This window comes from Haliotis rufescens, unplaced genomic scaffold (genome assembly GCF_023055435.1).
Source record: "Haliotis rufescens isolate VD_foot unplaced genomic scaffold, xgHalRufe1.0.p SCAF_14, whole genome shotgun sequence".
NCBI classification, from domain to species: domain Eukaryota; kingdom Metazoa; phylum Mollusca; class Gastropoda; order Lepetellida; family Haliotidae; genus Haliotis; species Haliotis rufescens.
In genome coordinates, this window is record NW_025963824.1 from 8,865,947 (window position 1) to 8,893,423 (window position 27,477).

Sequence of the window (27,477 nt, forward strand, 5' to 3'; positions counted from 1 at the left end):
TGTGCTTGCACGTGGCTATATAAGTGAGACGAGGTGAAATGGTGTTTATTGGTCGACTTCAAGATTTTATAGCAAGGCGAAGTCAAATGTGTGTGTGTGGCTGCTTGTACTGGTCCGGTCTAATTATAGTACAAAACATTATTCTTTTATAATTCAAATGTAAACACAGATATTCATATTAAGAGCGTGAATAGGATTTATTTTTAGATTTCAAAGGTACTATAGTCTCGAAAGATTTGTCAGTGGGACATACATATCTACTTATTGTATATGGTCCAAAACTATCATTTAAAATATGGACAGAGGTATTAAGTTTCAAAATCGTGTAATGCTTGTGAAATATTTTACCTTCCTACGCATATTGACTACAGTGAAATCTCACAAACTCAGAGTCCTTGGAACTATTAAAAAGTATATCAAGTACAAGAAGAGGAATACTGATCAGGATTGTGTCGTCTTAAAGACAAATCGAATTATAGTACGTGCAGTTTACAATGCTATATTGCATTCCATGTTGATATCCTGAAATATATTAATTAATGTAAATTGACTTGATTTGGACGTCTCCTGTCACTGTGAGTGTGTTCATTGTCTCCGTCTGGAATTCCTTGGGGACTTCATGATTGAACAGCACATTGCCATCAACAGATACCTGAAATTACGAATTCAATTTTATCATAGATCGGTAAAAAGTAACGTTGATACACTTAAAATCTAAATGTTGGCACGTCCATGACGCTGTGAATTTATCAGCATGTTTAAAAAATCTGTCAAGAAAATCAACTTGGGTCAATGATTTGTTCTTGTTTAAAGTTTAGAAATACCTCACAATAGTCACACATTTCAGCCTTTGTTACACAATATCTGCACTTCCTCTACATTTGTTGCTCTGACAAGACTTAAACATAGACGTGTCCAACTACTCCTTTGCTTTTTACACACTTCATTACTTTTAAGATGATTTCTAAATCTATAAAATTTTACATTATTCAGATCTTCAACTGGACAAATTAGCCTTAATAAAAGTAGTAAATATTATTATTTTGCAGGAATGTATTGAATAATAAATTGACATTCTCTATTGTTTGCATAAAGGTACTTGATTCATCGTCTAAATAAACGTCTATCCCTCGACACCACTACCGGAGGTGAGAGAGAAGGATTCCAAAACAGCATGGCAGAAGTACAGAAAAATGACACTGTAGCGGATACAGGAATAGAACTAGCAAAGACAATGTATATAAACAATCACCAACAGCTCCAGTCGTACGTGTGAAGCACTCCGTTGTGCAGTACACTTTAACAGTTTGCCCATTTCCTAAATTCATTAACATTTACCAGTTTTCTATTACAGTGCTCATAATTCAAAATAGAGTTTGTTTTGAGACGAACCAAACAAGTAAAAAGACGTAATAACAGAACAATGGCAATTTTCCAATGTGGCTGCCTCGAATTGAGTCATGTAAAAATTGTCAAATGACGCCTTAGCTGCTATCACCTGACAATCATTTTGCTTCATAGGTAGTGTCGTTTCACAAATAATTTTGGACATTATGTACAGGTGTTTCTTTCTTTGAAGGCTTTAAGGTCTCTTAGTTGAAATGCATGACCCGAGTCTCTCATTTTCCGGCTCCATTATGATCACCAAAACGCGGAAATGGACCCCGTTTTGTGTATGATCATGTAAAACGTCCATGTTGTACCTGAAAGTCATTCTCCCCTAATACCACTTCTAACGTGAATGTCCTGTTTGCTAGATTAGGGCATCTTTCTGCAGTATTCCAGTCTGAGCCAGTTCTTCCTTTGCTGCTGTTATAGTCCAGGTGTTGGAGAGGAATTTCATCCTCAGTTTCTTGTACATATATGTCCAAAGAGGTGATTTCGGGATTTTCCACGGTGATGCCAAACCTTCAAATTGAACACTTACAAATTAAGGTGAGCTGAACAATAAAGATCTTGACGGAATGTTAACTTTCAAATAGGGTCAAACGGAAAATGCTTGAAAAATTAAATTATTTTGAATTAGTTATTTAATTTTAGTTTTATCCTGGCAAATCAGCGTAAAATCTGAAGTTCGACAGCAGTTCACTCCCTAGCCCTGAAATATTGCTTACAAACCAAGGATCATAATCACGGAGAATGTGGGATTCGAACCGAACACTATTTGTTTCTGACACAGCCAACAACATCAGCTACGCACTGTAGAATGTACCACTAAGCCTCATGTATCCTGAAATGCAGTCCCATAATTATTATCAAATTGATTTCAGGGGCAGATTAACGTAGATTTAGTATTACTGTTACGTGACTGTGGATTCTATTGTTAAATAATGATTGTAACGGTATAACATTGTTTCTGTTGAGATTCATTGAATTGTATTTAGACAAAGATTAGTAGTCAGGAATGTAGTACTGTTTGTATGTAAGCAGTGGTGTAAGTTACCATATTAAGATGCAAGTGTGATGTGAGAGTGAGTGAATTGAGTTTAACGCCACTTTTAACAGTATTCCAGTTATATCGCGGCGTGTCAGCTTAATGTGGGAGAAGCCCGAAGTGATGCAGGTCCCAGGGGTTTACCACTTCGATGAAACCCACGAGCACAGGTATGGTGCTTACAAACCTGGAAACAAAATCGGGGTGAACCGGGATTCGAACCTACATCCATAGGTTTCTGGCGTGCCCATGGGACGCAACTCCGCACAGGGAATTGCGGCGCCTTAAACGACTTGGCTACCCGTACCTCCAGTGTAATGTGTAAACTTCTCGTACAGCATGGATTGAGATTGAGTGTTATACAAACATGTGGAATATTCCGTGATGTGATGGCACTGTGTTCAAAAGTTCTGGAAGGCTTTTCTATGCTCTATGCTACCACGAAGGCGTGACTAGATCATCTCTCAAACTTCGTTGCATCAAGACCAGCTTGACCACCGCTGCTGGGTCAATATACACTCTATACAAAAAATCCGGTATATGAATTGGTTATATGTTTTTGGAAAATGTTGGTGGCCTGATACTCGACAAACGGTGCGTCAAAACGCAGCCATTGTCGATTTGCAATGTCTTAAACGGTATTGTTATCACACTTGTCCAATGTCATGGAGGAAAACAGTAAAGCAAAATACACGTGCAAGTTATGGCATTCGTAACTCGTGGTAGTGGCTATAAACATGCAAATTTAAGCCAATAATTTGTCATTCAATTGTCACCATTTTTCAAGTTCGAAAATGCCGAGACTCAGCGCTGCCGATCGGAACATCGCCATAGAACGTATCCAAAGAGGGGAATCGCAGTCTTCTGTTGCACGCCACTTCAACGTCCACCACAGCACCATTTGCCGCCTTAGGGACCGATACACACACTTAAATTCCACTGCAGACTGGCCGACCAAGAGTTACCATCCCTGCACAGGATCGCTACATTCCACTGTTCCACCTACGTCATCGCCATGTTACAACTACAGAGACTGCAGTACGCATCCCTGCTTTGAGGAGGATATCGAACCAAACTGTCAGGAACCATCTTCGCGAGGCTGGAATTTGACCCAGAAGACCAGTTATCGTCCCTGTCTTGCAACAAATCCATCGACAGCAACGCTTGCGTTGGCGCCATACCTTTCAGCCTTGGAATTTGAGAAACTGGAGACGAGTGTGCTTTAGCGATGAATCACGATTTGTTCTTCATCGGCGAGATGGAAGACAACGTGTTTATCGTCGTCGAAATGAGCGTTTTGCCCAACATTGTGTACGTGAATTCGACAATTTCGGTGGCGGTAGTGTCATGGTGTTGGGGGCCATATCCTACACCATGAGATCTGACTTGATTGTGGTTCAGGGAAGGTTGACAGCAAATCGCTACATGAATCAAATTCTTCAACCTCACCTTCTTCCTATCATTGACCGCTAGAGGGAGCTCTTTCAACAGGACAATGCTCCTCCACACAGCTCGTGTCCCGTTAGACTACCTTCGTACGTTTCAAGCAGAATGGCACAGAACTGCACAGGAAAGAATTCCTACACTTAACCAGTCATTGCCGAAGAGATGCAGAGCCGTGATTCCTGCCCGGGGCAGTCACACAAGATACTAAGTTCAGCGCTACCTTGTGGCCTTATGTGACATGACAATGAACAGCTTTCAATGTCTTTGTACAACGCCAACATGTGACTATCAAATTCCAAAATTTCTTGTTTGTATCTATGATATTAAAATAAATATATCGACTTTATTAGATACAATAAATTTACTAAAAATCTACCTGTGCGTTTCCTTTTTTGAAGAGTGTATAAATATCACTGACTTTTGCTATCACCACTGATTTTGCATTATATACTGACCACTGCTATCATATTGTCTTTTGCCATTGAATATTGTACTGACACGATATTGTGTACTGCCATTGTAATTGCTGTGCAGTAATTTGTATCGACTTGTATACCTGGTGAATTTTGTTTTGGATTTTTGAATTATATACCTGTTGTTGGTTGTTTTTGGTTTAACGTACAGATTTCTGGGTTAACACATTGATTCAATTTGGGAATAGACACGTTACATTCCTGTCATACATGCTATCTTCAATTGTTTCCATTTCAATGGGCATCTCAAACTAGTGCGAAACAAGGTCGCAATGTACATGTAGCATGCATGCGGCATCGTCGTGTTGTAGTCTTAGTGAGTTGGAAGTGACAGATATACACACCATGTAGAACTGGATGTTGTTGTTAAGGTGAAGGTCACTTTGTCCCCAGGCTTCAGACTTTCACTAACAGACACCTTTCTCTGCAGATACAACATTAACATTGGCAATTAACAGCTGGAAATGTGTTGTATTACGAATGTAATGTAAAATAAATTAGCTTAGGTAAAATCAAGTAAATTCCTTCTCTCGTGTACTGATAAGGAGTGTTTGTTTTCACTCAGAGAAAGTTACTCAATAACATGCGCAAATCTTCAAAAACATGTTCCTTATCAACGTATGTAATATCAAATACAAAAGGGTTATCTTAAAAATTATGCAGCCACTGAGACAGCCTCATTTGTTTAATCTTTAGATCTGTGCATAAAGAGTCATTTCCTTTTCAAATTAGGGATGGAATTAGTCAATGAAAAAATCCAGAATATTTCTAGATTGCCAATGCCATTCCACAATGAGATAGAACCAATGAGACTGCAGTATCCACGTTCGGTTTGCGATATTTACTCTTATGACACATGGCAACATATTTTATCTCATTCCATTTGTTTGTTGCCAGCTGCCTCGCGAATTTCCAAATATATGTAATCAGTGGTTTAATATATGTGAGTAAAAAAACAATTACAAAGAAAACTCCAATATTTAAATAACTATCAACCGAGGGGTACAGTATCCTCTAATAGTACCGATATGCAAAACAGGACACATCATATTGTAACAATATTACACAGTCCCTTGCTACTTACTTTATTGTTTTCATTGGTAACATGATTGGTGTGGCATGATCGGCTCCGTATGTTGGTGCCATAAGCCAGCTGAGCAAGGAGGAACGAGCCATTTGGACATTGAAGCTCTTCAGTGGCAGCTGTTCCTACAAAATCAGAATATAATATGACGTAGTTTTTCGGAAAACTTATACAATTTTTCGCCGGGGAACTTACAAAGGTGAAAATGACATGTGTGTAAGCTCTGAATTGAGAAAATATTCCTTACTGAGTGGTCAATTTGAGGTTTCAAATCACAATGACATCCTCTGTTTGAAACCACGGATGCAGTGAAATATGTATCACAAATGTGTTTGTAAGGGCCTACTCTGAATGTCACAAGTTTAAAATAAAACAGAAGCAGACCTCATAAATTTTGTATAACGGTAATGTACTGACGACATATGGTGGCTGTCAATGTTACATCTAATCAGGACACAACCGTATAACCCTGTTTCAATAATAATAATAATATTAATAACAATAATAAAAATAATAATAATAATCGTTCTTTTCTAATGTCTTTTTGGCAACATTCTTCATCAGAGACGAAGCAAGGTAAATGACGGAGGGTAAGTCAGTCCACAAATACTTATGCTGTACCCGTCCTTACGTATTCTTTTGGTGTTGTTGATTGGACGAAACAAGAAATGCAGGGTATTGACACCCTCATACGAAAAGTCATGTCAGACAATAGATCCCATATCAAAACTCATGATGAAAACAAGGCATTCCACAGTTTCCACAAACGAGGCAAGGATGTGGGACATTATCTCAATTTCAGTGTTGATTTTGTTGATGGTTCTGTACTGCTGGACGGTATTGGGTTTACGTGCAGTGAGTTTAGAGGATCAGCAACCCTGCAGAGTCCTTTGTTTGGTCGAGGTCAGCTGGCCTGAAAAGTGAAACGGAAGGCTTTCTATTTGCTGCTCAGGACCAGTCACTTCCCACTCGAAACCGTCAATGATTGTGTAGCTCGATTATATTATTACCGTCTTCGCCATGCTTGTAGTTTGACACGACCCAGGATATGTAGACAGCGTCATGGAAAATGATGAATTTCAAAAGTCTTTGGAATAGGCCCATTTACAGCCTCAAACGTATCCAGGCCAAAAACTCTGATCTTGTCCCTTTTGATAAATCCAATGAAATCATTGAATTTTCTGTCCCCTTTGACACGAATGTGATTGACAAGATTGAGGAAAAAATATGCGGACCTCGCTTTCGAAATGTCACACTTGTATCCCCAGTACCAAGTTGTCCGACTCCCCATTGTTCTCGGTGCTTTTGGTTTGGTACCACCCATTGACTGACATTGAGAGAGTACCCGGGTTTGCTACCATGAAAACAGCCCTTCTGACAATCTGGGAAATGCAGAAGGCTGCAGTGTTGGGGAGTCTTGACATCCTCCGAAAAGGTCTTAGTAGGTTTGACTGGGCAGCACATTATTATCCCTAAATTACCTGACGCAGTTGTGACTGATGACCAACACATGGGCTCATGACATACAATTCCTATTGTTGGTCTCGAAGATTTTGAGTTTCCGATTCCGACCCCTCTTCTGCCCGTTGTATATATTTTGTGTATATCGTCACATAATATCCCACTCGCTCAACAATAGTAAAGCGACAAAACCCTTTCAAATATGCAATAGAATCTCTATTGGACGATTCCGACTATATCATAAGCATGTGTTTATGAATCACTAATGGTACTAGTCAAAATGAGGAATTGCATCTGACATATTTTTTTGTCACTGATGCGTCAAATTCGGAAATGTCCTCCACATGTCTTCCATTAAACGTTTTGAAAGCTTTACTGAGGCCTTGAATTTCAGACAAATTTACCTCTTGTAATGTAGCAGGAGCACACACCAGTCATTTGATCCAACTGATTGGCAGACTTAATGATTTCCCTGCATTTCCCGTGAGCACATTGTTCCACAAATGAAGGCTTTGGTACGTTCGAGCAGAGAAAGATGTTGAATAACTGCCGCAGTAACATCTCTCTTCAGGAGTGTCAGACCAGTTAAAAGACTAACTGGTCGACAAAGTCATCCTGATTTGTTTCATACAGGTAGTGAACATGATACGTACACATAGAAATATATAATTTGAAAGTCAGTAAAATCAATCATCAAAATACAGATAAACAGTCAGGTTATTTCTCTCCTTTTCGTAAAATATATGAAAACCTTTCACATTACATTACATTACAATAAATACTTCATGGCTGACATTAACTTAACAGAAATAAATATTGTCATCCGAGTAAACTGGAAAGCAAAAAAAATGAAATACACAAACACATTAATAAGTGTTTTCTCAGCTTATATAGTATTTTCACGTTACATTAAGCGAATATGGTATGCCTCATATAACATTAACGTTTATGTTGTGTTTTTTATTTTGATTAATGGAGGCTCTTGGCAGGAAGGAAGTTTCTTAATTCGGAAGTTATATTTCTGTAGACTTGCTATTGAACTTTGCATTATTTCATATTGATAAGTATATTCAACACTCTTATCTGATCCGCATCTTGAGAAAGACAACAACGTAGTATATCCTACGAAAATTGTATGTGTCATTGCAAAGACACCCTTCAAAAAAAGAAAGGCACAGGATTTTTAGTAAATTTATTGCACCTAATAAAGTTGATATATTTAATTTAATATCATGGATACAAATATGAAATTGTGGAGCTCGATAGTCACATGTTGTCGTTGTACAAAGGCATTGAAAACTGTTCATTGTCATGTCACATAAGGCCACAAGGTTGCGCTGAACTCAGTATCTTGTGTGACCGCCCCAGGGCAGCAATCACGGCTCTGCATCTCCTCGGCACTGACTGGATAAGTGTACGAATTCGGTCCTACGTAATTCTGTGCCATTCTGCTTGTAACGCTCTGGCCAGTGGTGGGACTATCTGCGGCGTGTTTTGACGTTGACGTACACGTCGATCGAATTCATCCCAGGGCAAGACGTTAATGTTGTCACTATGGAGGTTCTCCACCGTGACACGAGCTGTTTTCGGTGGAGCCTTGTCCTTTTGCCATACACATCTATTTCTTTGTTTGTTTGGTTGATTGTTTTGTTGTTTAACCCCGCACTCAGCAATATTCCAGCTTTTTGACGGCGATATGTAAATAATCGAGTCTTGACCATACAATCCAGTGCTTGACATCATGAACATCGATCCACGCAATTGGGATACGACGACATGCATCAACCATGTCAGCGAGCCTGACCACCCGATCCCGTTAGTCGCCTTTTACGACAAGCATAGTCACCTTTTACGGCAAGCATAGTCGCCTTTTACGACAAGCATAGTCGCCTTTAACGGTTGCTGAAGAGTTATTCTACTCCGCCTATCCACGGGTCGTATCAGATATAAACGTTGGTTGTAATTATATGGTTGAGAAAACCAATTTCTTTGGTGGTGATATAGTGTAGTAATCAGACATATCACACTTTTATTATACATTGCAACTCTATTTTGACAAGGAATTTGGTCGAACTGGAGATTTCATTTTCAGTGGTTCATTCATATGGTTTTCACATCCATTTTGCCCTTCACGCCAAATGGTAATGTTTCTGCGGGGCAGCCCTCTTGGTCTAGTGATCGTGCGTCTACCCAGAGGGCGGAAGGGCCGGGGTTCGATCCCCGGCCGCGCCATACTAAAAGACTTTAAAAGATGTTACTTGTTGTTACCCTGTTTGGCGCTCGGCATTATGGGGCGAAAACAAGAACTGGTCAGCTCGGAGGCAGTATACTGTGTTAGAGTTGGGTATTTATGTTAAACTGCGGCATGGTATCGCAGTGAGCTAGCACTATAAATCGGCATTAGTCTGGACAAGAACAAGCAGCCACACAAACACACACAATACATGCACGTTGCTATATAAGTGCGACAACCGTGACGCGACGCGATGTTCAACCCCATTTCACATCACCTCACCTGGTTCTGCAGATAATCAAGACTAGTTATTTTTTCACTTGTATTGACTACTGCTATTTTAGTAAGCTTCGTGAGCTGCCATAGACCATAAGAGCCGAACATTTGTATATTATCCTTTCTTTCTCTTTCTCTTTCCAACCGAACGGAAACAGTTTACTGGATGTCATCATAAGAATTGTCTTGGTCGGCTAATCCTCAGTGAGTGAGTGAGTATGGTTTTACGCCGCTTTTAGCAATATTCCAGCAATATCACGGCGAGGGACACCAGAAATGGGCTACACACATTGTACCCATGTCGGGAATAGAACCCGGGTCTTTGGCGTGACGAGCGAACGCTTTAACCACTAGGCTCCTCGACCTCCCTGGCTCATCCTCAGAGATACGAAGAAACACTATCTATGTCATTTACTTTTTCATTCAGATAAAGGATCTCGTTCAGATTCATAAATATTGAATGCAAAATAACAAAGAACAAATCAAATTGTTTAATAGCTTCATGTCATGTTTGATCAATATCCACATGAAGCAGATGTATACCTTATTTAGACTATACTGCCAAGCCAGCATCCGTCATTGCATCTGTGAGAGATGTTGCTGCTGCAGTCGGGTCCACTGGAAGCGGGGGGCTACACCTGTGTCCCAACAAGAGGTGACCTTGATTGGCAGTTTAAATACTCTGATACTTACTATTTGTTTTTGTTTATACCACAATCAGCACCAGTTAATCTATGTAAGGTCATCGAGTCTAAATATATGTCAATATAATGGTTAGTAATGTACCGTGTCATCTGAGTACGCTGATACACGATCAAACAAGCCTGACACCTGATACCAGAACGTCGCCACGACCATTTGGTCAGATATACCATTTAGTCATATATCACTGTGATCTTTCAATTCTTTCAATTCTGTAACTGTACAGAGGTATACGACTATATGGGTATAACATAGCCGATCTAAAATAGTGATAATAAAACATTTGCTAGGCTTTCCCACCGCCCCAAACTATGCAGTATTCAGCTTTTTAATAAGGGCTGAAAACACAGACTGGAAATGTACAAATAATGTCAGGATTTATTTTGAAGTTGCAAATTAGTCACGGAGTTGAATATTTTGAGATAACTGTAGCTATATTATTAAGAGAGAAATTTTGACATGTGATTCTGCTTTTCAGTCGTATATCAGCACAGGCTGTAAATACGATAAAATATATTTGGTAAATGTGTAAGCAAATTCGATAAGCATTAAATGTGTTTATCACGTCTCTCTTTTACAAATAAATATATAATATTACTTCGTATCCCACCATGTTATATTTTCTACCTAAGCTTGTATATTATTTCCATATAAAGGAGTTACCGAGGAGTTGGAGTGTCCCAACCACCTCTTTCTCCTTGCTGTATTTTCACAAGTTACTGGTGCCTGGACAAGATCATGTCATACTGACAACGAGGACAATCAGGTCAATACAGTAAGTATACCAACATGTTGGTTGGTTGTTGGCTGGTTTGTTGTTTTACGCCACGCTCAGCAATATTCCAGCTATATGACGGCGATCTGTAAATAATCGAGTCTGGACCAGACAATCCAGTGATTGATATCACAGGCATCGATCCCATGCTTCAATCAAGTCGGTGAACCTGACCAACCGATACCGTCTGTCGTCTCTTAGGACAATCATAGTCGCCTTTTACGGCACGCAAGACCTATTCTACCCCGGTCTTCACGGATCTATAACAACATGTTAATGTTATGGTGTGATCTTAAACAATTTATTACATCGGTGGATATTTGTACGTTTTAGTAATATAGCTAATGATGAGGTCATATAGGATTTGAACATCGACATCTAACTGTCATCGGGGTGTGAAACATGCATGTTAACGTTCAGCCCAAATAGTTGAGCATTTTTGTGTTACGGTTAAGAGCAGTTAGAGGTTAAAGTATTGTCGTGGCGTATGAAGAATATGTGTTGGAACCAACTCTATATGCTACATTCACTACATCCATTTGGCATTTCAGTTATTTGACAGAAATGGGATAAATAAATCATACGAATCCAGTACAGATAATTATCACTTTCACCGTTTGTTTATCATCGCAATTACCGGAGCTACCTGTAACTCCGCACCAACTTCCCGTCATCTGTTGATTTGAACCAAAGCTTGTGTGTACGTTTTATGATTTTGGAAAGCATTTTCACTTTCATTTGAGAATTGTTTGAATTGTTTATAATGACATTGCAATAATGCTTTACTGTTGCAACTACTATGGCGATAACGTTAGTTAAGTGTCCAACATAGACAAATGAAAAACTACTGTAATAGTGGCATTCATCCCAACAACACTCGCCCACTCACTGGGTTCATTTATCACAATAGAAGTAGACATAGCTACATTTTGTCCACAACCAAGAAACTGCTTCCAGGATCTAGTGGATGGAGACCTCTGCCTGGAGAGCGGAACGTCGGTGGTTCGGTCCTCTGGCCGATGATAAAAGTTTGTACTTGCCATGACCCTGACTGGCGTTCAACATTAAGGGACAAAACCAAGGACTGGCCACCTCAGAGTACAATGGGGCTGTGCAGGGTATCCATGTCAAACTGTGGCAAGGCAGTTCAGTGCGCTAGCACCATAAAACTGATGCGTCAATTTTGGAAATGTACTTCGTATGTCTACCATAAAATATTTTGAAAGCTTTACTGATGCCTTGAATGTTGTAACTTTGATCAAACCACTTCTGAGCAAGAGTCGTATGACGCTCTAAACATTCAAACCATGTTTAAGTTAGCTTTAAACTGAATAAGTGGAGACTTCATACTCCAAGACAGTGAAAAATATTAAATAGATTAGTCAGTATCTATGTCACCAGATGCCACGAACATAGTCCCCGCTGGAACAAATCCTGATTGAGTGAGTTTCATGGTGCTTTGAATAAATAATACTTCATGTTAATAATGCTGTGTTATCTGATAGTGCGCAGAAAGACCTGAATGAAGAAATTCGTAGACCTTTATACATCTTTGGATGGTCCCACGGATATGAACAATTACGATCCGATTGAAGCAATTCGTAGACCTTTATACACCTTTGGATGGTCCCACGGATATGAACAATTAATACTTCATGTTAATAATGCTGTGTTATCTAATAGTGCGTGGAAAGACCTGAATGAAACAATTCGTAGACCTTTATACACCTTTGGATGGTCCCACGGATATGAACAGTTAATACTTCATGGTAATAATGCTGTGTTATCTTATAGTGCGTGGAAAGAGCTGAATGAAACAATTCGTAGACCTTTATACACCTTTGGATGGTCCAACGGATATGAACAATCAATACTTCATGTTAATAATGCTGTGTTATCTAATAGTGCGTGGAAAGACCTGAATGAAACAATTCGTAGACCTTTATACACCTTTGGATGGTCCCACGGATATGAACAGTTAATACTTCATGGTAATAATGCTGTGTTATCTAATAGTGCGTGGAAAGAGCTGAATGAAACAATTCGTAGACCTTTATACACCTTTGGATGGCCCCACGGATATGAACAGTTAATACTTCATGGTAATAATGCTGTGTTATCTGATAGTGCGCGGAATGGCCTGAGTGAAGCAACACTTAGACCTTTATTCGATGGTCCCAAGCAATAACCATAATTAGGGCAAATCAAACACAGGATCGGCAGGTCCTGGTATGGTTTCGGGTCGAAACTCACACATCGAACTGTTGTAGGTTAAACGACTGCATATTTTCTGAAATATCTGAGTTGTTTCTACAGAAGACCATACTTCTGAATGAGAGCCTAACGACTGGGGCCAATGTAACCTTCCACTGTGTTCCAAACATAAATGCACTTGAGTAAGTATATCTTATTTTTCAACAACTTCAGATTCGTTGTCTCATGGCGGCACATATGTTGATAGATACATAAGTTCTCCAAGGCCTAAGGCATCACGGACACATCCTCGTACACACACGATTCCAGGACATAAACGATAGCAGCCAGTGGGATTACATTCTTATGTCAGTGTACAACGAGAATCATATTTGGTGTTATGCTCGTTTTCTGCTAGAGCTTAAAAACTTAAAATTCCTATTTTGTCTTTAAAACAGATTGTAATGTGGCGATTGACTTTTCAGGTGAATTCCATGTACAGCAAATTTATATCTGTTAGATGTTTGTTGAGTACATTATCTTGTGAATTATTTGAACAATTGACGTCAATGGCGTCCAAACAAACAGGGAATACCTGAAATCATGAAAACACGATTCTTTTCTTCCATGCTTATAAGGAAATGCAGTCGCACCCCGTTGTGTCGAATTTGGATGTGTCGAATTCACGGTTGTCTCGAACTGATTTGGGAGTCTCAAGTATCCAAATTAGGCATTCAATTCCCCTGATGTATCGAACCCCGGATATCTCGAACATTGTTTCCAGGTCCCCACGAGTTAGACACAACAAGATTCAACTGTATATTTTGTAAAGTGTATGTGCTTGTATTTTGAAGGTGTGAATTCTCCTTTCGTAACAGTGACGTTACACCGATAGACATTATTGTTAACCTGGACGAAGTTCCTTCATACATAACGTATGGAAGCTACGAAGGAGTTGACTCGTCTAACATGCATGAGGCAGAAGCAGGCCCAAATCTTGCCAACAGAGAATTCAAGCTAAATGTTCTGTTTGGCGAGGGTGCCTTTAAGGTAATCATCAAAACTTCTTCCTAGAAATGAAGATGACATAAAAACTATTTTTCATAGGATGCGTTATCCATAAACTTTCACATAATATTTTGTGGAGGCAGATAATGGGTAATGAGCATACTGTATTTTCAAAATGGATTTGGAATTTGGAAATTTCGTCCAAAGAACATTTCAGGGTCCAGCCTGCATTCCTATGTCAGTATTTGAACGATAAGTATTTTCTCATAAATATTCTCCGCTTTAATGATGCAGTTACTTGAAACAGTGGGATGCTAAGCTATTTGAAACCTCTGATCGGGTTCGATCAATTTCTAAAAGTAAACAGAGAAATACTCTATAACTCACGCTGCAGTGATAAACATATGGAATTCCAATATGTCATGAATACATTGTTTCTTTGCAAAAACATCAGTAGCAAATTTTAACTAGGTATCACCTTCCATACCCTTGCTTGGTTTGTCTGCTCTGAAGCGCTTGCACTCATCGCCGCACACCCAGGACATGTCAGGGCCGTCATTTTCATGTTTTATTAGCTTCGCCATCATTTTGTTATATTGGTAATTAATCTCATTGGTTCTGTAATTACATTATCTTTGTACATTTATCCCACCCTGTGTTCTGTAAACATATCATCAGGTATATATACATATTAACTCTTTGTACTTACTCAGTATTCAACTGATGAAGGTGCAAGAAGTAGCTCTGAAACGTCGTCGCAAATAATAAAATAATTGTCATGTGTGCATGATTATTGATAGTTGAAAGTGAATTGGACTTCCGTTGAAAAGCTGTTTATAGTGTGATGACAGCCGAATCACAGGATTTCTGGCTTTTTAATGTAACAGTGTCAGGATTCTTTTAATTATTAGCAATGCTAACTACTGTTTGACGTTTCAGGTTTTTGTAGATGGCATCAAGCTCTTTACTTTGAATTATTAACTATGCTAACTACTGTTTGACGTTTCAGGTATTTGTAGATGGCATCAAGCTGTTTACTTTGAATTATTAACAATGCTAACTACTGTTTGACGTTTCAGGTGTTTGTAGATGGCATCAAGCTGTTTACTTTGAATTATTAACAATGCTAACTACTGTTTGACGTTTGAGGTATTTATAGATGGCATCAAGCTGTTTACTTTGAATTATTAACAATGCTAACTACTGTTTGACGTTTCAGGTGTTTGTAGATGGCATCAAGCTGTTTACTTTGAATTATTAACAATGCTATCTTCTGTTTGACGTTTCAGGTATTTGTAGATGGCACCAAGCTGTTAACTCACAAGGTCCCTTCACAGTTATTGCCTCTTGCAGTCACGGAACTCACAGTTGAGGGAGACGTTCCATTAAAGGCTATCTACATTCAGTAAAAGGCAAGGTACGAAGACATCCTACATCAACATCTAAACAAACATGAAAATATCATTGGTTATGTATTATCCCTTTCCATATTACACTACACCGCACCGCACCGCACCGCACCGCACCGCACCGCACCGCACCGCACCGCACCGCACCGCACCCACCACTCAACACAACACCGCACCGCACCGCACCGCACCGCACCGCACCGCACCGCACCGCACCGCACCCACCACTCAACACAACACCGCACAACAAAACACAACACAACACTACACCACACAACACCACACTACACTACATTACATTACATGCGCTTAGACCATGCTAGCTCTTATTATCTTAATCACTGTGCACTCAATTTCCATCCTCAGCTCCCTGGGGAATATACAACCCAAGCATCCTGTGCGGAACTAGAAGACTAAAAGCGATCTCCATTTCCTCCTACTGGGTACCCATTCCCTACTTGGTGAACAGAGGCATATTTCGAACAAAGCCACTTGCCTACGTCGACACAACAGATGTTACAATATCTATCCATCTGTCATATTGCTCATGGACCATTCAATATTTCTTCGTGACACTTTGTATATGTTAAAGGGAATATGTCTAATCAGGGAACATGAATAATCCCACACATTTCCAGGGGCCTGAGGTTAGCAGCGCTTCGTTATTCGTTTTCCGAATATGGAAAAACAAGCCCGCACCGGGTTCGTTTTTCAAAGGCTGTACATTAAACTACAGTTATGAACCGGGTGCTGGTTTGTTTTTCATTATTCAAAAGTACTGAATAACTAAACAGCTTTTGGATGATGATGTAAGACGAACTTGCTGTCATATATTAAATGGGTTTCAGTGTTTTTGGCCACATTACTGTAGTTGTTGGGACAGAGGCACGGCAATAAAGTTTCATAACTTTGAAATGTTTGACTGCAGAACATTGAACTTTGACTGTTATATATTATGTAATAATTTGCTCGTAGAAATTTGGAACGCAAATCCGCATTGAAAACCTGAGGGATAGTCAGGTCCTTAACATAAAATAGTCCTCAGGACCATTGGAATGCATTTTGAGATGTACGTAGTTCGATATAAGACAGGGCAGCTATAGTAGATGTGCTTTGGACATCACAAAGTCAGTTCTTCAAACAGGAAACGGAGTCTTTGCATGTGACAGTTACGTCAAGCATAACAGTCGTAAAACCTTGTACAAGTTGGTTGGTTTATTGTTTAACGCCGCACTCAGCAATATTCCAGCTATACGATAGCGGCCTGTAAATAATGGAGTCTGGACCAGACAATCCAGTGATTAATATCATGCGCATCGATCCATGCAATTGGGATCGATGACATGCATCAACCAAGTCAGCGAGCCTGACCATCCGATCCCGTTAGTCGCCTTTTACGACAAGCATAGTCACCTTTTACGGCAAGCATGGGTTGCTGAAGACCTATTCTACCCCGGAATCTTCACGGGTCAGCCTTATACTAAGTGTGTCCACCACTGACCAGAATGACAACAAGTACATTTCCCCCGATGAGTGAGTGAGTATGGTTTTACGCCGCTTTTGGCAATATTCCAGCAATACCACCAGAAATGGGCTGCACACATTATGCCCATGTCGGAAATCGAACCCGGGTCTTCAGCGTGACGAGCGAACGCTTTACCCACTAGGCTACCCGACCGCCCCTTCCCCCGATGAACTTGACGTAATTGCTGCAGATTGTGTCGCCCTGGCTTACGTTGACGTGTACGTTAATTTAGCTCACCTCACAGAAGCTCAATAGGTTTGAGCTTTGGTGACATTAACGGGCAGGCGTTACGTTTATGTTCCGAGCTTTTGGGAAATCAGTAGAGACTCGTACTGTGTAGGAACGAGCTTTGGCATGCTGCGAAATGGCGCTTGGTGCTTTAACAAGATATACTCACCGCTAAAAGAAACGCGAACTTTAGAAATATAGAAGTGTGTAGGTTAAGAAGAGATGTTTCCAATGTGTACCACTAAATGGCAAAACTAACAATCAGGCAAGTGTTGCCACGGAATGTCTTCATGCTTATCACGATAATCATGTGATTTCGGAACTTTACACGCTGATCCTGCACAAGACAACTGGTGCATCTCGAGTCATGGATCTGTGACGTCACATATGATGCGTTCATAATCGTCTGTTCACACAACATAACTGTATGTTCGTTTGAGCATCGACCCAATCTAATATCTAATATGAGTATATTCCTCATATATTAACCAACATGTATGGTATTCGCGTTTCTTTTGTCGGTGAGTATATGACGGTTCCGCACATCAAGACGCTTTCTCCACTAATTCTGCCGACGTTTTGATACGCATGGATCCGCTCATGTCTCCTTTAAAGAATAGTGATACAGGATTCGCTACTTAACCAATGTTCGGTAAGCCACTGATGAATGATGCAGTTAGTAAACACTTACGGGCTTTGGACATTGCAGGGAGTGTCCAAGTTTGAGGTTTCGGATGTTGTGATATTTGGATGTGGTGGTGGTATGAGGTTTCCCTCATCTTGCACACTATTTAGTTGTGCCATGCTGTTGATATGCCATCGTGCCTAAAGCCGGGAACTTGTGCTCGAGGAAACATGGAAATGCCTTCTCACTGAGGGGTGTGATTCAACACTTACCAATATCTGATACTATTGCCTTGGCCTGACGATTTTCCAAATTGACTTCGTTAACTAAAAAAGTTGCGAATGAATGGTTTCTGAAAACGATAAGGGTCATAAACTTACCAAGAAACCTGTGACAAATTTATCTGATTTTCACTTTCCCAATACAATTTACATACTTCAAAGGTAGTCGATAGTTCCCCCATTTAAAGACAATAAAATCCGTTTTGTGACACTTTATCAGTAAGAGAAGAACAAGTAGACTTTCTTTATATATAACAGTGCAAACTGGCATACTTCCAATGAACGAAATTCACTTCTGAAAATACTGTTACAACCAACGCGGTTTTGTTTTGTGAGTTCGAGTCCTGGTACGACCTAATTATGTTTCTAGGTTCGCCAGCACCATACCCTTGCTGGTAAACGTCTAAGACCTGCATCTCGTCAGGCTTTCCTCCCACATAAACCTGACACGCCGTGATATAATCGGAATACTTTAGTGCAAATAAAGGGAGAAGATTCATTGTAGACTCTCATAACCACACAATAATGTTGGTAATAATTATAAACGTGGAAAACCTGCATCAGGTTGGACATTCGTCCCACCTCAAAGTGACCCTACATGATCTACAAGTACAAGTCATAAATAAAATTGCATCGGACATCATTTTGGTCACTGATGCTTGGAAATGTCCTCCTCTTTTCTATGCTTTACTGAGGCCTTGGATGTTGACACATTGCTCAAACAACAGTTGAGCAAGAGTCGTGTGACGCTCTTTGAACTGGCTGAAGAAAGAGCATGCTCGATTGTATCTCAGAAGTTGTGAAATGTAGACAGCAAACGCTAGGGCTGCTTAAATATTGCTCGCATAAAGGTGCCTATTTGAAGGTGAAGTTATCCCTCGTGTCTTGTTAAGAGTGTTTTGTCACACTGAATCTTTATGCATAGATCTAAATATGAAACAGGAGGCGCCCTCACAGGTCTCCTTCATTTCTAGTTCAGGTGGGTAAATCAGGTAAAGAGAACTTGCTATTTGACTGTTACTTTACGATATCAGACGATCCATATACCTGAAGCTTTAGTTAAACTCCTTGGCCAATTGCCTTGTTTTGACTTTGCCAATCCGAGAATAAATTCCAATTCATATTCATAGAACATCAGATTGACAAGAAGAGGAGCTTCCTTGGTGACCAGTCGGAGGCCTACGTTGTGCCTAAATCTCCCAATTTAACAAAGATGTTTTTTGTGTGAAAAAGTCCAGTTTGTCATGTATTGTTTTCTTAGTAAACATCACATAACATTTGCTTTATATTTTTACAAATTAAGCGGCGTTAACCCCTACCGACTCACTCGCTCCCTTTAAAAACAACATTTGAACATGTTTCAGTCGAAGTTTTTTTACCACTGACTTCAATAGATGTTACTGACTGACATCAGACTTCCTTTTCGCAAATGAAGTGCGACTTACCATTGAAACCATAACATGGAACATCATTCCATAAATAATTACTATAGGACCGTCTCATTTCCAGACAATGTTCTCTCCCCTTGTAATTATCAGGCTGATGTGGAGACCAGTTGCTGTAGACCATAGGATGCCGTCCCTCCCACAGCCATCTCCCCTCCAGGTTCAGATCTGTCGCACCAAGCCAGTAACTGTCAGCTGTGAATACCAAATTATTACTAATGTGAAGTTATACCATTATTCAATCATATGGGAGTTGAAAATGTTACCACGTTATTGTAGTAGTAGGTACGCATGTATGCCAATATGTGCTGCAATACACGATACCAAATATTTAAAATGATACAAAATTTCAAATCTTAGCTTTATATGACTTCTAGTAAGAATTTGACTTTACAAAAGCACCTTTCAATTTTGGAGCTTTTCCTACAATTTGTGACATACATCCATGTAAGATTTCAGCCACTTTAATGCACTTTGTTATAACTTTTGAGTGTAGTCCGAGTTAAAAACAAAAATTCATATGAACATTTATCATATGGCAAACACGTGTGTTTAACCCCACCCTGAACCCCCTACTGAATTCACCTGAACCAAATTTTATTTCGACATATGGACCTTAATTCCCTAAATGTTTCAATATGGCGGGTGAATTCTAAATGTTTAAAAAAGATGACCTTTTCCCTATCTGATAGCGTGGCCTCTTAGAAAGTCGTCCTCATCTTTGTTAGCGATGGTTGCCAGGTGGCTCTCCATGTAGCGACAGTAAGCCTGAAATATTATATAAATACACTGACGCTTCGAATGTATTGAATCCACTTGATGCAACTATAATCCAGGCAATTATTGCTAGTATATTACACAGAGTAAGACAAGTAGGGCATTGTTTATCCTCAGTGGCTACGAATGACTTGATGATAAATTCCCACAGGCGTGATTGGTCGCATGTATTTGATACTTAACTGTCATACTTGCCACACACTGGATAGCAACGCCATGTTCCGTGTGTAATAGCTTAGAGCATAGGTGCCTAGAGCATAGTTGTTGTTTTAAGTATTTACATATAATTTATGGACTTTTACAAGCACTCTTAAAGTTACACTTTCTCAAACAGGATTAGTGTTTTTGTCCTAACGTTTGCCTTTACCTTCTTTAGGCCCTGCTTTGGAAGTATTTCCAGCTCAGTAATTATATTCTTGAAACATTGCTTTATCATTTCAGATTTTAGACAGGGTTATCTCTACAGCATGGAACTTGTGTGAGGTAAGAGTGAGTGAGTGTGTGATTGTGGTTTTACGCCGCTTTTAGCAATATTCCAGCAATGTCACGGCGTGGGAAACCAGAAATGGGCTTCCCACATTGCGCCCATGTAGAGAATCGAACCCGGGTCTTCGGCGTGACGAGTGAACACTTTAACCACATGGCTACTCCACCGCCCGTTTCAGGTAAGAACAACTACTATCGCTCGCTACAGCAAATGAACCGTTTATGTTGGAGAACCAATAGCAGGATGCCCTGTGCTGTATAAACCCAAGATGACAAGGCTGTGTTCCTGGAAGAACAAGAAAAATAGTATTGTCGTTTAGGCAGATACGCACCACGACATTAGCTCGCTTGATTAAGAATTAAGAAGGGGAGCCATAAAATGTCCCGATTCCCTTGACGGGACGGACGCCTTGTCCACATGACCAAAGAGGGATGCTATATACTTCTCCGTCAACAGAAGGCAAACCCCGAGCCGCGTGGTAGGGTACAGAGCCTTTATTTGCTTAAATGTAACATGAACATGCTCAGCCCCACGTTGGCCGCCATAATGTGAGTGAGTTAATATTTTAAGTCACATCGGCAATATTTCAGCCATTTCGTGACTTTCAAATGTTATACATGAATTGCATTTGAAACTAAAAAAGCCTGTCGTCAAAGGACCGTACAATAACTAGAATATCACAGGTTTGTTTAAAACTAGTGTTATAGTGCGCAAACTTGCTTAATAATTCATATCAAAATATAAAAATAATATTCAAAATTTATAAAATTAACTCACGTATGTTTACAGTCAAATCTCGGACATCTCACATAAATGGCAGTAACTCACTTAGGTTGTAAAAGCATGCCGCGAGACATAATTTAGACAATAGATGTCCGTTCGCATTACAGTCACCGGCTGCGTGTCAATTCCAGATTGACACGCTGACCAATAACAGTAATCCCCGTGACAAGACGGCGGTCAGTCTAAAATGCTGACGGCTCAACTAAACTCCATGCTTTGTTTTTTTATTACCTTATCCACTATAGGTAGACATTAGTTAGCTAATCTATGAGAATATTGTATCAACCCGGAACAACACATGAAATAACAAAGGAAGTAATTGTGACAATAAATTAAAATAATGTTTTCAAAACTAAACCAATCAGAGTTTGCTATGCGTCCCTCCACTATATAAGTAGGTGCAGGTTGACTACTAAGTCACACTGCACCTGAATAAATCTTGGAACGCTAGCAGCTCTGATGTCATCATTTATTCTCAATTCTTCCATTCTATTTTAAGGTAAGACATTTCATGCGTTGTTTCAATGGTTGTTTTCATTCATGTTGAATGTTTATTATGATTATTGTCTCAGATTGTTTTAATTGTTGTTTTCAAATATGTTGAATATATTTCATGATTATTGTCTTAGATTTCTTGAACATTGTATATTTTCAACCACATGCGTTGGTTCATTATTAAGTTATTGTTTAATGTATTTTGAATCTTCAATAACGTTTAGGAATGTTTTCAATGCGCATTATGCCACTATAGGTGTCACTTATGAAGGTTGTAATCACTTATGTAGGTTGTAGTAATTTCGATCAATAAAATATGAAATTAATTATTCCTGATCAACCTCTTGATAACCGTTTGATAAATAAGAAATCTAGTACAACTATCAACAACGTCGTAAAGTAAAATATGTCATGTCGTCAATATGTGTAGATTCATTGCTAGCAGTAATGCTGAACTTAGTTAATAGTCAGTCAGCTTTGTTCTTGATAGGAAATGAAATACCTGTAACTTGATGTTAATAGTTGAATGCACAATGCTCGTATGCGAGCTCTGCATAAAGTAGCTAAATAACACTTGTATTAGAAGAACTACGGTAATGCGCGAAACTGCATTACCGTAATATATCTACAAATACGTCTATCATTAATGTTGCATTATTTCAGCTGACATTGGTATTGTGAATCATATGTGTTGTCTTTGTTATTGTGCCGTTATTTAAAGTTCCATCCTGATCTATTTGTGTATAATGTAATGGTGATTATTTGATATGTTATAAGATTGAAGCGAAATGCTTATTGATTTATATTCTGAGTAGTTATGTCATAAGAAACCACGACGTTATGACAATTATTTGTAATGATATAATTTATGATTATTAGATATGATTATGTGATTAATTGAATTGAAATGTTTATTACACACTGCACCTGAATAAATCTTGGAACGCTAGCAGCTCTGATGTCATCATTTATTCTCAATTCTTCCATTCTATTTTAAGGAAAAATTACCGTGAGACAGCACGTTCTCACTATCTTCAATTTCTGGTGTCCCCCGCCGTGATATTGCTGGAATATTGCTAAAAGCGGCGTAAAACCATACTCACTCACTCACTCACTCACTATCTTCAATTGTTTCCATTTCAATGGGTATCTCAAACGAGTGCGAAACAAGGTCGCAATGTACATATAGCATGCATGCGGCATCGTCGTGTTGTAGTCTTAGTGAGTTGGAAGTGGCAGATATACACACCATGTAGAACTGGATGTTGTTGTTAAGGTGAAGGTCACTTTGTCCCCATTCTTCAGACTTTCACTTACAGACACCTTTCTCTGCAGATACAACATTAACATTGGCAATTAACAGCTGGAAATATGTTGTATAACGACAGTAATATAAAATAAATTAGCTTATGTAAAATCAAGTAAAATTCCTTCTCTCGTGTACTGATAAGGATTGTTTGCTTTCACTCAGAGAAAGTTACTCAATAACATGCGCAAATCTTCAAATACTTGTTGGGGGCACGGATGGCCCAGTCGTCTAAGGCGCCGCGATTCGCTGTGCAGAGTTGCGTCCCTTGGGCACGCCAGAAACCTATGATTGTGGGTTCGAATCCCGGTTCGCCCCGATTATGTTTCTAGGTTTGTCAGCACCATACCCGTGCTCATGGGTTTCACCGAAGTCGTAAACGTCTGAGACCTGCATCACTTCGAGCTTTCCTCCCACATTAAGCTGACACGCCGTGATATGACTGGAATACTGTTAAAAACGGCGTTAAACCCAACTCACTCACTCACTCACTCAAATACTTGTTCCTTATCAACGTATGTAATATCAAATACAAAAGGGTTATCTTAAAAATTATGCAGCCACTGAGACCGCCTCATTTGTTTAATCTTTAGATCTGTGCATAAAGAGTCATTTCCTTTTCAAATTAGGGATGGAACTAGTCAATGAAAAAATCCAGAATATTTCTAGATTGCCAATGCCATTCCACAATGAGATAGAACCAATGAGACTGCAGTATCCACGTTCGGTTTGCGATATTTACTCTTATGACACATGGCAACATATTTTATCTTATTCCATTTGTTTGTTGCCAGCTGTCTCCCGAATTTCCAAATATATGTAATCAGTGGTTTAATATATGTGAGTAAAAAAAACAATTACAAAGAAAACTCCAATATTTAAATAACTATCAACCGAGGGGTACATCCTTTAATAGTACTGATATGCAAAACAGGACACATCATATTGTAACAATGTTACACAGTCCCTTGCTACTTACTTTATTGTTTTCATTGGTCACATGATTGGTGTGGCATGATCGTCTCCGTATGTTGGTGCCATAAGCCAGCTGAGCAAGGAGGAACGAGCCATTTGGACATTGAAGCTCTTCAGTGGCAACTGTTCCTACAAAATCAGAATATAATATGACGTAGTTTTTCAGAAAACTTATCCAATTTTTCGCCGGGGAACTTACAAAGGTGAAAATGACATGTGTGTAAGCTTTGAATTTAGAAAATATTCCTTACTGAGTGGTCAATTTGAGGTTTCAAATGACATTGACAACCTCTGATTGAAACCACTGATGCGGTGAAATAAGTATCACAAATGTGTTTGTTAGGGCCTACTCTGAATGTCACAAGTTTAAAATAAAACAGAAGCAGACCTCATAAATTTTGTATAACGGTAATGTACTGACGACATATGGTGGCTGTCAATGTTACATCTCATAAGGACAGAACCGTATATCCCTGTTTAAATAATAATAATAATAATAATAATAATAATAATAATAATCATCATTCTTTTCTAATGTCATTTTGGCAACATTCTTCATCAGAGACGAAGCAAGGTAAAAGACGGAGGGTCAGTCAGTCCACAAATACTTGTGCTGTACCCGTCCTTACGTACTCTTTGGTGTTGTTGATTGGACGAAACAAGAAATGCAGGGTATTGACACCCTCACACGAAAAGCCATGTCAGACAATAGATCCCATGTCAAAACTCGTGATGAAAACAAGGCATTCCACAGTTTCTTCAAACGAGGCAAGGATGTGGGACATTATCTCAATTTCGGTGTTGATTTTGTTGATGGTTCTGTACTGCTGGACGGTATCGGGTTTATGTGCAGTGTGTTTAGAGGATCAGCAACCTTGCAGAGTCCTTTGTTTGGGTGAGGTCAGCTGGCCTGAAAAGTGAAACGGAAGGCTTTCTATTTGCTGCTCAGAACCAGTCACTTCCCACTCGAAACCGTCAATGATTGTGTAGCTCGATCATTTTATTACCGTCTTCGCTATGCTTGTAGTTTGACACGACCCAGGATATGTAGAGAGTGTCATGGAAAATGATGAATTTCAAAAGTCTTTGGAATAGGCCCGTTTACAGCCTCAAACGTATCCAGCCCAAAAAATCTGATCTTGTCCTTTTTGATAAATCCAATGAAATCATTGAATTTTCTGTCCCCTTTGACACGAATGTGATTGACAAGATTGAGGAAAAAATATGTGGACCTCGCTTTCGAAATGTCACACTTGTATCCCAAGTACCAAGTTGTCTGACTCCCCATTGTTCTCGGTGCTTTAGGTTTGATACCTCCCAATCCGTTGACTGACATTGGGAGAGTACCCGGGTTTGCTACCAGGAAAACAGCCCTTCTGACAATCTTGGAAATGCAGACGGCTGCAGTGTTGGGGAGATTTGACATTCTCGGAAAAGGTCTTGGTAGGTTTGACTGGGCAGCGCATTATTATCCCTAAATTACCTGATGCAGTTGTGACTGATGACCCACACATCGGTTCACGACATAAAATTCCTATTGTTGGTCTCGAAGATTTTGAGTTTCCGATTCCGACCCCTCTTCTGTCAATGATCTTTGATGGCCCGTTGTATATATTTTGTGTATACCATCACATAATATCCCACTCACTCAATAATAATTAAGTGACAAAACCCTTTCCATGTGCAATAAAAAAAGAAAGCTTTACTGAGGCCTTGAATTTCCAACTGATTGGTAGACGGAATGATTTCCCTGCATTTCCCGTGAGCACATTGTTCCACAAATGAAGGCTTTGGTACGTTGGAGCAGAGAAAGATGTTGAATAACTGCCGCAGTAACATCTCTCTTCAGTAGTGTCAGACCAGTTAACAGACTAAATGATCGACAAAGTCATCCTGATTTATTTCATACAGGTAGTGAACATGAAACGTACACATAGAAATATAATCTTTGAAAGTCAGTAAAAACAATCATCAGAATACAGATAAACAATCAGGTTATTTCTCTTCTTTCCAAAAAATAGATGAAAACCTTTCACATTTTTATACATTTTATTAAATACTTCATGGCTTACATTAACTTTTGATCAAACAGAAATAAATATTGACATTCGAGTAAACTGGAAACGGAGAAAAATGAAATACACTTACACATCAATACGTATTTTCTCAGCTTATATAGTATTTTTATGTTACATTAAATGAATGTAGTATGCCTCATATAACATTAACGTTTATGTTGTGTGTTTTTATTTTGATTAATGGAGGCTCTTGGCAAGAAGGAACTTTCTTAATTCAGGAGCAATATTTCTGTAGACTTGCTATTGAACTTTGTATTATTTCATATTGTTTATTCTGCACTCTTATCTGATCCGCATTTTGAGAAAGACAACAGCATAAAATATCCTACGCAAATTGTATGTGTTATTCTGCGTATTTAGGGACTGAAGCTATTGCAAATACCGACCATACATACCTATTTCTTTCAAATTTAATACGCCCAAAGTATATTCGAACTGATATATCCAACATAAACACTAATTGACAACTAATGGTAAAATGTTAAGAAACAATTACGAATGTGCTTCAAACCTATGCTAAATGGACTCATTTTGACTATTCATCACTATTCAGAAGTTAACATGGGGCGATTATGAATATAAATAAAAGCGACAAAACTCTTTTTCATATTCAGTTGAAATCTATGCTAATAGCAGAGTCGATTGTACGATTCCAACTATATCATGAGCAGGTGTTTATGAATCACTATCAAATAGTAATGATAACAGGTGTTCGCGAAAAAGCTAATTGTATCCTGCCCCACCGGCGGCACTCGTCACAAGCACATGTTAAGTCAAGTCACTCGTAGACTTTGATAGATGTATTGTAATATCTTAGTTAATTTGTGACTAGGGATACCATTAAAAGATAATATTTTGTTCATGGAATAGAGGTACTTAGTGATATCAGGCATATATTTCAATCTTAGGTTGTCGTTAATTGGACATATAAACAAAAAGTGTAATTCGTTTTCAATATGGTTTTCGCAGAATGGACAA

At 39.1% G+C, this 27,477-nt stretch overlaps 1 protein-coding gene across 1 annotated transcript; it reads right to left on the reverse strand.

The window, feature by feature from the left end:
• Positions 1-162: 162 nt before the first annotated feature.
• LOC124145406 lies at positions 163-20,593 on the reverse strand. The gene is made up of 6 exons (XM_048395402.1): positions 20,578-20,593; positions 19,599-19,793; positions 5,438-5,562; positions 4,698-4,777; positions 1,704-1,908; positions 163-652 (listed from the first exon to the last, which is right to left on the reverse strand). Exons 1-6 carry the CDS (start codon positions 20,591-20,593, stop codon positions 533-535), a joined length of 741 nt encoding a protein of 246 aa, XP_048251359.1. The 3' UTR covers positions 163-532.
• Positions 20,594-27,477: the final 6,884 nt, after the last annotated feature.

Coding starts and splice junctions, on each gene's coding strand:
- LOC124145406 (XM_048395402.1), bottom strand. Junction 4,778..5,437: donor TTACCAATGAAAACAATAAA/GTAAGTAGCAAG, acceptor TTGTATCTGCAG/AGAAAGGTGTCTGTTAGTGA. Junction 1,909..4,697: donor ACAACATCCAGTTCTACATG/GTGTGTATATCT, acceptor TTCAATTTGAAG/GTTTGGCATCACCGTGGAAA.